This window comes from Amphiprion ocellaris, chromosome 15 (genome assembly GCF_022539595.1).
Source record: "Amphiprion ocellaris isolate individual 3 ecotype Okinawa chromosome 15, ASM2253959v1, whole genome shotgun sequence".
Taxonomy (NCBI): Eukaryota; Metazoa; Chordata; class Actinopteri; family Pomacentridae; genus Amphiprion; species Amphiprion ocellaris.
Genome location: NC_072780.1, coordinates 25,236,013 through 25,249,750, shown reverse-complemented (window position 1 = coordinate 25,249,750; position 13,738 = coordinate 25,236,013). Strand labels below are relative to the sequence as shown.

Here is a 13,738-nt window from a genome sequence, read left to right as displayed (position 1 = left end):
AAGCAGCATCATCTTGGTGAAGATAGGTGAAGATAGACAAAAGATAAGTTTAGTTAGAAATTTTCATATGGACCATTGAATTGACTAGGAAGTCAGTATACAAGTTGAAGAAATTAATCCTAATGCTGGACTCACACTACAAGAGTGTTCAGAACCTAACAAATTTTAAAACTGAATTGCATCACACAAATAAGGTGAAACATCACTGATGTTCTTCTTGCCACTATCAGAGATACACACCACAAGATTTAAGGATAATAACATATCACACTTTACAGAATATTTTTAAAATTATACTGCCAAAGGGATCAATCAGGGAGCAGAGCACCTCCTGTAGAGACCTCATTGAGAAGCAGACTGAAACAAAATGGAGACTGTGGTGCAACAACTTTCTGTAACATCAACATGGGTTCTTTGTTCCTTAGTAAGAACTGGAGGTGAGATTTGAATTATTAGTTTTAAAATGTAGATCTTGTAAGAGCCAATGGTAGCCTCAAGGGCTAGAATGTTTCGTGTTGCTTGTTAACAGTGTCCACTGCTCTTGGGGGTCATGTGATAATTGTAACCACCTGATTTTATAGTGGAAATGTCAAACATATTCACGATCATCCAGGTTGTCTTGATAATCTGGACCCAACATCAGTTCAGTAAACTGGCCTGAAACCCTTGTAGTGTGATCCTGGCTTACCCTGACAAAACTATCCATGAGGATCAGTATCTGCCTTCACAAACCTACTTTGTGTTGGTCATATACCACAGTTGCACTATTACTGAAGTTCATATTTGCCTCTCCTACTTATAAACCACAACAAATTATTCTGTGTTCCTCCACAGCAACTGCTAAGGTTGTGGCATGGGTTACTGTGATGCAGGGTAAGAAGTTACTGCAAGAAAAATAAGCCTGCAGATCTCTTCCGAGACTGAAGTCATACATTGTTCATACCTCCATTGTCAAACTTTACTGTACAAATGTTCTTGCCTTTGAAAAATTTACATGGATTTTGCCTTTACTTCTGTTCAAGGTCTCTCTCTGCTGTCACTGGTCCGTCCAATTTTCGGTACATTAATATGTGTTGTTCTAAGACTACAGCAAGGGATTTTTGCTGATGTATATGTAGTTTCTGTATGTTTAAATAGCAAAATAGAATTGTGACTATTGATATCATCTTGTCCAGTCAAACTGCTGTCCCAGCAAAATGCTTGTGCTTTTAGAATAGAAAAAAAAATCGTATACACTCCTAGTAGCATTGAGTGTTCCTTAGCTTGAATAGTTTCAAACCCTGAAGTGAGCAGCACATATCTAAATTGCACTTCTGAGTGATTCTGTTCTAAAGTGCAGCCCTCCTAGCTGCCAATCACAATGTCAGAGCCAAGCAATTCTCACCAAACCTTATTGTGCGAAAAAAACAGGAGGATGCACAGATGGTTAGCGTCTGGCATGGCAGCAGATCTGAATGTCATCTTTTTCTTCCACTTCCTCACTATCATTTTAACAGCTCTTGTCTGATGACTTCTGGAACACATTGCGTAGCATGCTATCTTTGGCATATTAACAACAACTCATCGTCCATGCAGGAAAAAGGAGACAAAAACAATGCGATCGGATGTTTTTTCTCCACCATCCATGCTGGAGTAAGGCTACATAAATAATTGATATCTGTGTGAATGGATGCTCCTTTTCCATCATTCATGCTGAGGTTCATTAGGCTTCCCATGCTAGAACACGATACAAGCTGCAGCTTATTTGTTACTCCACCAAGGAATGTGGCGGAGTTATGTGATGATCAGAGTACGTTTGTCAGGTAACCTGTCTTTCTTTTTGTGCACAACATTACTCAAAAAATGGAATAACAGATTTGGATGAAATTTTCAGGGAAGGTCAGAAATGACACAAGGGCCACCTCATTAGATTTTGTCAGTGATGCGGCTTATAGTCTGGATCTACAGATTTGCTGAAGATTTCTGTATCATTGCGAGATAGCGGCACGGTGTCACTGTAACTGTGACAACAAATTAATGCTATGTCAGCTGCCTGCTGCAATCACATGATTGTCATTCTACCACAAATCCACTGTTGCAGACTTATCCGTTGGAAATCATACAATGACCGAGTAACCTGGGCGGAGTACTGTGCTCTCTGAGTGCTTTTCTTGTTAGCTTTTGTAGCATTTTGGTGGGAAACAGTACGACAGTGTCTCACCTCTGACAAGCTGCAGATGATGAGCAACAGCACATGGAGCAAGAAAGATTAATGTGGTGTGTGTTGAATGAGGTATCAAGTCACATAGACCTCTCCCTGCCACCAGCAAAAGAAAATCACAGTAACACAGAAAATAGTACAGTAAAGAAATGCAAGAACTGTTTATAGTACATCTTGTTATAATTAAATCTTTAGGCAGAATGCAGTTTGCATCCAGGTTCACATCCCTTCTTCTTGTTAAATTGGCCATGAAGAATTAACTGCAGTGATGTACTGCATATGAAATGAAACTGAATGACTTGACCTTTCCAATGATGCTAGCTGCTTCTGTGTAACAAGATGTCAATGAGAAAAATAATTGTAAATCTGCATCTAAATGTGGTCATAGGTACAACATACATACAATCCACCCATTACTCTTGTTTGAACTATTCATAATTCAAACAAAAGTCATACACATGGAAAAAATATCACAAGAAAGAACAAAACCCTTTACTTGCGGCATGGTGCGGAGTGTCAGCCTGTTGCAGTAGCTCCTGTTCAGTGTCAGTGATTACTGTAATTTTATTTTTTTTGTTACTTGTCTGTCTACAAACTTTTATGACTTTCCTGTAATTAAGAGTACTCTTGCACAATGAAGTTTGCCGCAAGTTTGTTTACCATGCGGAGAGGTGTAGGACCATTGTTTACGCTCATGAACAGCTGATGGTGATGTGACAACCACTGATGCTGCCTAGTGTAAGGCCTGGGATCCCGAAGGACATACAAAGGAAACACTTTGTTTGCAGGGCTGGAGTTAAGCAGAAAGCCAAGAAGAGAAAATACAAGCCCTCATGCGGTGTCTGGGGAATACGATGGACGAGCTTGGTGCACTGGTTAAGACCAAGGAATACAGTGAATGTAGCGTGTTTCATTTCATGGAGACATGGCTGCATTCATTTATCCCAGACCACAACGTGACCATACACGGCTTCAGTACGGTTAGGGTGGACAGAGATGTTATTTGGAGTGGCAAGAAGAAGGAGGGTGGGATTGCACTGCTGGTGAACGAGAGGTGGTGTAATCCCGGTAAGGTGAATGTGAAGGAACATTTCTGTGGCCTGGACATTGAACTGTTATCTGTTGGGATGCGCCTCTTTTATCTACCCAGAGAGTTCACCTTCGCCATTGTTGTTGCTGTTTACATCCCTCCGTCAGCTGACGTGGGTATGGCCTGTGGCAATATTTACTCCACTGTGGCTAAACTTCAAAACCAACACCCAAATGCCTTTTTGACTCTACCTGGGGATTTCAACCATGTCACTCTGGATAAGACTTTACTAACTTTTTACCAGTATATTGACTTCCCCACAAGAGACAATAGAACCCTGGATCTCCAGTATGCTAATGCTACGGATGCAAACAGTGTCACTGTGCTGACCCTGTTGGGCAGAGCAGATCATAGCCTTGTTTTGTGCTCCCCAAAGTATGTCACCCTTGTTTAACGGCAATGTGTTTTCACAAGGACTTTGAGGAAATGGACTCAGGAGGTGAAGGACGCATTGCTGGACTGCTTTGAGTCTACTTACTGGGATGTGGTTTGTGAAGAACATGGGGAGGACATCAACACTATGACAGGCTGCATCACAGAATACCTCAAATTTTGTGGACACAACACCTTGCTGGCCCAGACTGTACACTGCTTCCCGAACAACAAGCCCTGGATTACCAGGATGATATATATATATATATATATATAAAGGGCTGGACATGTCAATGCATTATTAATGCTTTAATGCATTAATTAATGCCGACGCAGTTTTTAAAAAATTGTTATTATTGTGAAAGTCCATTCCTCACTGGCTCTGAATACACATACAAACAAACCATGGGTCACAGGAGGGCTGGATGATGATCAGTACTTGGGATGGGTGTCATCATGTCTCACCCAAACTAACAGTGGAGGGATGCTTTGGCAGTCTGGTTGGATGTAGCGTGTGGGGGAATAGAGATAAATTGTAACAAGACAAGCTAACAAATGCCGCAGTGAAGTAGTTAGCTATAGACTGCATTATCATTAGTATTGTGGAAGATGTTGGTCTGAGGAACGTTTTTAGGATCGCAATGAATGACGGCATGTATGAGCCTCAACCTACATCACTGGTGGGCGTCCCATACACAGAGGCAATAGTCCCCAACGCATAGACTGTTTATGCTACTCCCTGATAAAAAAAATAAATGCTTCTGGTGGTACCTGTTCAAAAACAGAAACAATGTTACTGTATTTTTGTTCATATAGCATTACTTTAAAAATGAAAGTGCGGAATGCACTACTTTTAAATTCGTTATTAAATTTTATGTATAACAATGCGAATAATCACGATTAATCACAGAACATCGTGAGATTAGCAGAACATCATGAGATTCACAGAACATCATGAGATTCGCAGAACATCATGAGATCACAGAACATCATGAGATCACAGAATATCATGAGTTTCGCAGAACATCATGAGATTAATCGCAGAACATCATTCGTCATTAATCACAATTAAAAATTGTAACCGTTGCCAAGCACTAATATCTATACACAACTGGTTTTAGAACACTCCAATTTTTCCAGTTTTTTATTGGAAATTATGCATGTTAATGTCGCATTGTACTGTGAAATGAAAACATTGAACATATAAACAAATAATTTAAAAAATATCAATTTAGAAACCAAAATGTATTCTAAAATTTTGACGCATCAAAGTAGCCACCTTCGGCAGATATAACAGCTGAACACACTCATGGCATTCTTTCGACAATGGAAATCAAACTATCTTCCGAAAAGTTCTTCCCAACTCTGTTGCAGAGGTTCACATAAATGTGTGGCACTTGTAGGTTGTTTTATTTTCAGTCCAGTTCATCCCTAACCAGTTCAATGGGATTTAAATCTGGAGACTGTGCTGGCCACTACCTGTTTTCAAACTTACCATCTTGTTCTTTTTTCCTCAGGTAGCTTTGGCATAGCTTGGACTTATGTTTTTGCATCATTATCTTGCTGTAGGATGAACCCCTGACCAACTAGGTGCAGACCAGAGGGTACTGCATGGCACTGCAGAATCCTGTGGTAGCCGTTTTGATTCAGGGTACCTCTCACTCTGTACAAGTCACTGACCCTGGATCCAGCAAAACAACCCCAGATCATCACCCCTCCTCCTTCATGTTTGAAAGTTGATGTCACACTCTGAGGAGCCATCCTTTTGCCTACGACAAACAAAAATACTGCGTGATGAACCAAAGATTTCAAATTTTGATTCATCATCCCATAACACCTTCTTCCAGTCTTCAGTAGTCCATTGGCAGGGTTTCATGGCTCAGAGAAACCTCTTTTTTCTTATTCTGACGTCTTAGCAATAGCATTCTTGCTGCAACTCGACCTGCCAAGCCTGCAACTCCAGGTCTTCTCTTCACAGTTGAAACTGAGACTTGCTTACTACAACCACTACTAAGCTGTGCTTGAAGCTGTTGTCCTGTGAGTCGCCTATCACTCAAGCTGTTGACTCACAGAAACTTGTCTTCTGATTCTGTTGTGGCTTTGGGTCTTCCAGAACTCTTCCTGCCAGAGTTTCCTGCAGTTTCTAAGTGCCTTTTGATGGTGAAGAAAACTGTACTCATGGATACCTTGATTTTCTTTGCAATTTTTCTGTAGGAAAGACCTATATTTTAAAGTGTTTTGATGGTCTATCTCTCTTCTATTGTTAATTGCCTTTTCTTCACCATTTTTATAGCGACTTGCCACTTTCTGCAGTACAATATTGTTCAAACAATGCTATTGAGGGTATAGTGCGACGGCGTGTTCCAACACTACTTTTATGCAGACAGAGGGGGTTGCAATTAATCAAGAAAAGTTGGGACACTTGTAGATTTGGTAGCACCAGCTTTCAAGGCTTGATCAACCTCCATTGCTGCAGAGCAGGTTTGAGTTATTAAACCACTTCTTACTCCCTGAAAAAGTGTTGTGGACAGTGCCCCCCCTCTGACCACCTGCTCTGTGACAACATGGTCCGGCCAGGATGAGCTCAGCAAACGATGAAACCAGCACTGACCTAGCGTCCCCTGTAGTAACCATACAGCATGCAATTGCTAGCCATGGCGCTTTGCAGCATGAGGAATTACTCCATAGCCTAGTGGAAAGTAACCATGCATTACTGAATGAGGTTTCACAATTAACAAGCAAGGTATCCAGTCTGACCTCTCAAATGACTCCATTTTCCGCCAGCCCTCCCAGGGCGTCTGCTCAGCCTACTCCACTTCATAGTCCTTCTGTTTCTAGTCCTACTCCTGCCTCCATTCCTACTATTAGGGGACCTTTTGGGCCTGTCCCCTGAATGTTACGATGGTGATTTAGGTTCATGAGAGGTGTTTCTCATACAAGTGTATCTGGTTTTTGACCTACAACCCCTCTCTTACTCCACCGATCATGCCCATATTGCCTGTGTAATTAGTCAATTGAAAGATCCTGTGAGAAAGTGGGGAACTGCAGTGTGGGAGAGTAGGTTGGGGGTTTGCAACTCTTACGTGATTGTCACCAATGGAATGAGGAAGGTGTCTGACCACCGTGTCAGAAGAAAGGACATAAAAAAAACCCCACTCATCTCCACCCACCAGGGGACACACAGTGTTGCTGAGTATGTCATGGAGCTCCACACCCTAGCAACTGAGAGTGGCTGAAACAATGAGGCACTCTAGGGCATGTTCCATGTTCTACAAAGGCCTACAAGCTATCCTGAAGGAAGAGTTAGCGAACAGGGACAAAATTTCCAGCCTGGATCAACTCATCTCTAATCATTCAGCAGAAAAAAACATCTACAGGAACCCATGCAGACTGAATGAGCCCAAGGACTACTGCAGAGCCATAGCCAGGCCATTTTATTGCCACTTGCCCGACCGGCAAAAGGACTGACTCACCCTTAACCGGGGGAATATTGTGAGTCGAACTGCCATGAATTCCTGTCAGCGTTTGCAGCTAGCTGCCTCTATTTGCTGGAAGATCCAGACCCTGCCTTGACCGCCCTCATAGACTCCAAAGCCGAAGAAAACTTTATTGACGGGCTCCTGGCAGATTCCAACTGTGTCCCAGTCCTCACTACTGGAGGCCCGAACCCTAAATAGGTTACACCTAGCCCAAGTGTCCCCATTTTCCTGATCCTCGATGGCAACCACCAGGAGTCAATCATCTTCCAACTAAATGACCACTCCAACAACCCCCTGGTCCTTGGATACTTATGGCTTCAGAAACATAACCCACACATTGACCGGTCCCAAGAAAGTTAAGTTGTTAAAATAATTATTATTTCCAAATAAACCTGTTTAAATTGTGATCTGTCTGCTCTGTGTGTCTCTCACTTTGAGTTCACCACTCCCCCCGTACCGTGACAAGTCGACTATATAACCTCTCCAAACCCAAACAGATGGCCATGGAGACTTATTTTCAGGATTCCCTTGCTGCTGGTATTATTCGTCCCTCTTCTTGTCCTGTTGGTGCTGGAATCTTCTTTGTGGACAAGAAGGATAGATCGCTGTGCCCCTGCTTTGACTTCCGAGGACTCGACAACACCATTGTGAAAAACAAGTATCCACTCCCGTTGATCAATTCTGTCTTCACCTCTCTGCACAGCGCAACCATCTATACAAAACTGGACGTCCACAATGCTTATCATCTCATCAGAATTTGCCACAAAGATGAGTGGATGACTGCTTTTAACATACCACTGGGTAACTTTGAATACCTTATTATGTCCCCAACTGGTTCGTCTTTGTCTACCTAGATGGCATATAGATATGCTCCCATAACCCCAAAGAGCATGTCTAGCACATCCGACAAGTACTTGACAGGCTCTTTAGGAATCACCATTTCGTGCAGAAAAGTGCAAATTTCATGACTTCACCGTCTCCTTCCTTGGCTCAGCAAGCTCCATCTCTGGTGCCTTCTTCTCCAGGAGACTATCACCAGGTCAGTGTAATTAATGACATCAAGAACTGTGAAATACTGGCTGTGAATCTCACCTTGGACTAGTGGAGGCCCTGGTTAGATGGAGCAGAACAACTGTTCATTGTGTTCACAGACCACAAAACCTGGAGTATGTGTAATAAGTGAAGAGGCTCAATTCCTGCTAGGCCTGCTGGACTCTTGTTTTCGGGAGGAATAAATTTTCACTTACCTACCACCCTTGCTCCAATAATGTTAAACCAGATGCACTATCCAGACAGCTTTCAACGTAAGATTTGACGGGGTAGCCAGAGTCTATCCTGCCGAAGACGTGCTTCTTTTCCTCCTTCACCAGCGAGGTGGAATCCCAGGTCTGCCGGTCCCATACTGATCCACCCAATCCAGGTAACAGACCACCTAATTGCTTGATTTTCCCTGACTCTGTGTATTCTCAGGTTCTCCAGTGGGCCTACTTCTTGTAGCTGACTTGCCACCCAGTAACTTCCTGGATGCTAGGAGTCCTCTGTTAGAAGTCTTCTGTCAGAAGTTCTGGTGACTCAGCATGGATAAGGAGACCTGAGTACTGTCTGCTCCGTCTGTGTAGTTTGTCCTGCCTTGACTTTCACAGCCACATCTGTATCTGAACATTCCCCCTCTGACCCCTAGTAGTCTCTTTTGGGAGACGTTAGTCTATGACATCACTTCCCTACTCCCATCAACTGTGTCTGTGATTCAGTGAACATATTCCATGTTGTAAATAAATGTATTATTGTTTGAAAATTCTGCATCTTTGTCATCTGCACTTGAGTATCTGATCTGCTTTGTGACAAAACCTAAAACTAGAGTCTGAAAAAAAGTTGTGTCTGTGGAATTGCTGTAGCTTAATCATCTTCACACCATTAGGCTGTACATAGGTTACGCTTGTCTGTACTCTTTTGCATACAGAAAAGGAGAATTTGAACCTAATAAATGTGCAAAATGTATTAGAGGGAACAAAGAGCTAAATCTTACTCTGTATGCAGTAATCCAGCTTTTCAAATAGTTCCTCTTACACATACATAAGAGATACCAGTACAGTGCTGCATCTCCATCTTTACCATGCCATGATAGGGGACAAATTCTGCTAGAAAACTGGCACAGAGTATATATGGAACATGAAATCATAGACATGGTTGCAGGCTGTTTAGGGCTTTGACTCACTGCTAAAGCAAACTACTGCAGCTTGGCAAGAAGTAGCACACTAAATGGCATGTTGGCATTAACCAGTGTACATAAAGTAGTGCTTGAATTTCTTGGCAAAACCCCATAGCAATTTGTCATTGGGAATGGTGCAATTTTCTTTACTGTCAGTGAGTGTACACCAAAGATTACAGAAACACTGTCAGGGATACCGTAATATATTCTAGTTGGTAAGGGATGTTTGTGTGTTTTTGTGACATAGGTTTGGTATCAGTTTTTAGATCAATTACTGGAAATACAACAGTATACTATGTTAAAATCGTTGCAAGATTAAACTCAAGCAGTACACACTAAAAACTGAAAAGTATGTTTACATAAATGATAAATACAAGTAGTTAGGCAATGGAACCTTAAATGATCGCAAATTAAAATGTATCCTTAAAGTTTAATATATGACAAACAAATAAAAAAACTATCTGAGCTCTTTTGTAGATTATGAAAAAAAATGTAAGTGGACACAGCATACAGATATGATGAACTTTAATGTAAAGAATATCTTGTACATATATTGGTATAACTTATCAAGAAAATTGAAAAGTGTTACCTTGAACTTATGGGTTTTCTCATCTTTCATTTATAGAACATATTGGCATTTTTGTTTTTGTGTTTTTAAAGCTGCAGTGTGGATAGTTGTGGTGGTTACTGAACGTTTGTGCCTCTTTATTGTAGTTACCTTCATAGTTAATTCTAGCTCATGAGAGATCCAAGGATGTATATTCTGATAAAGTTAATGGGACCAAATCACAGTACTTTTACGTAAAGACCCCCTCGAACAATGCAACAACTGCAAACAGTAACTTCAGCATAGAGTAGGTTTACAGTGTTAGCAGAGTGGAAGATGAGCAAACAGCTCAAGTTGCAGTGAATGTCATAAGAGTGGTTGGAATTGAAAGAGGCATGGACTTTAAAGATCTGCACATTCTAAAAGAAGCAACAGTGTACAGTTACATCTAAATCATTTTAAGGCCAGGAAAGTATTATTTTCATGGAAAAAAAATCTTGCTATATAACTAACAGCATAATAAAGATGAGATTAGGAGGACTAATCAATGACTTTAGAGGGACTTTAAATTTTCACTTTACAGTTCTGACCAAAATCCAGGGCTGTAATCATAAACATCAACGTGAAGTTCATGGCAAGTTTAGAGTGGAGCAATTTTGAGATGTGATTCAGCACCAACCAACACTACTGAGATCAAAACAAGCTCAACATAATCCTAAAATTGTATTAAGACTTACACTGAAACTGCAGTACAGCAGTCCTAGTAAAAAAATATACCAGTAAAATATACCAGTAAATATGTATGTTTTTACCGACTCTCCTTGGATGTCTCTTTACCTTCCATGAAAGACCCCGTTTCTATATAAATGCTGCAAATGTTCAACTTCCTGTAAGTGCTCAGGAAATTTGTTTTCATCAGTTATATAGCCACAACATTTACACTAGTACTACACTGTTTCATTGTTCATCAGGTGGAATCCAATGTCCCAACATCAGTGCCCTGCAGGAGGTGAGGAGCTGCAATGACCATCCCTGCACTGTGTACCACTGGCAAACGGGTCCATGGGGGCAGTGCATTGAGGACTCCTCAATCCCATCCACCAACGCGTCTGTGCGCCGAACACGTGGCAGTGATGTTTCCTGCTCAGTAGGGATGCAAACCCGCAAAGTTATCTGTGTCCGGGTCAACGTGGGCCAGGTTCCTCCCAAAAAGTAAGATTTCCCACTAACTATTTCACATGGAGATCATGTGTGAATAAATGTTGTACATGACACAAGAAGCCTGGATAGGCATTAAACTCTCCTAGTTAAATTTACATTGCAAAACATAAATATAGCTATTATGTTATACTTTCATAAAAGGTTTATGTTCCTGTGGACATAAACAGCTTACATTTATTGTAATAACTTTAATTGTTAGCTCTATCAGGAATGATGACATTGCATTGTTGAACCCCCTAATTACATTTTGATTGGACACACTTCCAGTTTTACCTCCAAATAAAGTGGTTAAGCCAGACTGGCTGAACTGTGCAATTCAATTTCAGTTCAATTCAATTCAATTTTATTTATATAGCGCCAATTACAGACAAATTGTCTCGAGACGCTTTACAGAACCCATATGCCTGACCCCCAGAGCAAGCCAAAAGGCGACAGTGGCAAGGAAAACACCCTTTTAACAGGGAAAAAAAACCTCGAGCAGAACCCGGCTCCAATGTGGGGGGACCCATCTGCCTGCTGGCCGGTCGGGTTGAGAGGGACAGAAGAGGTAGAGAGGTAGAGGTAGAGGGGTAGAGGTAGAGATAGAGGGATACAGATAGAGAGGTAGAGGTAGAGGGGTAGAGATAGAGAGGTGGGGGGTGGGACACAAGGACCATAAAACACAGCCACACATCTGAAGCAGCATTGAGCAACATGTCTGTTTGCACAAAACAATGTCAGACAATATTCAGAGATCTCGGCAATAACTACTACTACTACTACCCTTGCTGATAACTCCTCAGATGCTGACATAATTAACAGTGCTTCAATACTAATGCTTTCATTTGTATAATTGAAAGGCAGCCTTTGTTTTGCTTGCAGACATTATTTGCACATGGCACATTGTGCCATTTAGTCTCCTGGTTAGCATGCTGCTGCTGGTGTCTGGCAGAGGTGTTAGCTGGTAGGCTGATGAGCTGCTAGCCAACGGTTTTAAGCATCTGGGTCTCTTTCCCTCCCTGGAGGCATCTGCTGGGAACATGATTTATCTATTTATTTATTCAACAGAATGGGACCATTATTATGGCCACAGAGCAGCACTACACTAGTAAAGCCTGCCGGCTCCCATGCTGTGTATGGAAATTAATCTTGCTTTTTATATATAAATCTACTGTTACATGCTGAGCAGCGAGCCCACTGCCTTGGGACACACTTCCACATCAATGGAGAGATGGACACCCGCTTTCACTAGCAACACCAACTGTGGTTAAAATGCAAGGCCTGCCATCAGTGAATATAAAGGAGTGTCAGAAAATTCTAATGCAGTAGAATGATGCCTTAAATGGAGAGTATTTATTAGGTATGGGTGTCTATCTGGGTCTATAGGATATATATATATATATATATATATATATATATATATATATATATATATATATATATATATATACGTGGATAAAATTGTGGGTACCCCTCGGTTAATGAAAGAAAAACCCACAATAGTCATAGAAATAATTTGAATCTGACAAAAGTAATAATAAATAAAAATTCTATGAAAATTAAGCAATGAAAATCAGACATTGCTTTTGAACCGTGGTTCAACAGAATTATTTTAAAAAATAAACTCATGAAACAGGCCTGGACGAAAATGATGGCACCCCTAGAAAAGACAGAAAATAATGTGACCATAGTGTCATGTTCAATCAAGGTGTGTCCTCTAATTAGCATCACAGGTGTCTACAAACTTGTAATCAGTCAGTCGCTCTATTTATAGGGTTACAAGTAGTCACTGTGCTGTTTGGTGACATGGTGTGTACCACATTAAACATGGACCAGAGGAATATATATACACACACATATATATGTGTGTGTGTGTGTGTGTGTGTGTGTGTGTGTGTGTGTGTGTGTGTGTGTGTGTGTGTGTGTGTGTGTGTGTGTGTGTGTGTGTGTGTCCTTCTGACCCATAAAGCCCTCCATAACCAAGCCCCTCAATACCTCAGAGACCTGCTTCATCACTACACTCCCTCCCCCAGCCTTCGTTCCTCTGCTGCAAACATTCTCTCCCCCCTGCTCAGAACTGAGCACTGAACCTGGAAAGAGCCTTCTCTATATCTGCCCCCACACTCTGGAACTCCCTACCTGAACATATCCATGACGGCACCGACCTGACCACTTTTAAATCACTCTTCACTACTATGTAAAGTGGATTTTGTATTTTGAAAAGTGCTATGTATAAAAATGTGTATATCCACATATATATATATATATATATATATATATATATATATATATATATATATATATATATATATATATATATATATATATGTATATGCGTGTGTGGATGTGCGTGCGTGTGTGTGTGTGTGTGTGTGTGTGTGTGTGTGTGTGTGTGTGTGTGTGTGTGTGTGTGTGTGTGTGTGTTTGTGTGTATACAGTCATGGAAAAAAATATTAGACCACCCTTGTTTTCTTCAGTTATTTGTTCATTTTAATGCCTGGTACCACTAAAAGTATATTACCTGAAGAATACAATGAACACGACAAAAAAATGCAGCTGATTACATAATACTTTATGTTCTATTTGACATGCTTAAGCCAATTGTATTCCCAGGGTATATAAGAGGCCCATTCATGTCATA

The 13,738-nt window shown here is 41.1% G+C and overlaps 1 protein-coding gene across 1 annotated transcript in view; it reads left to right on the top strand.

Annotated features, from left to right (window-relative positions):
* Positions 1-13,738, top strand: part of thsd7aa (thrombospondin, type I, domain containing 7Aa) — a 201,930-nt gene that overhangs the window by 119,855 nt on the left and 68,337 nt on the right. The window contains exon 8 of the mRNA XM_055018016.1: positions 10,869-11,109. Coding sequence (XP_054873991.1) covers positions 10,869-11,109 — 241 coding nt within the window. The remainder of the gene's footprint in view (positions 1-10,868; positions 11,110-13,738) is intronic.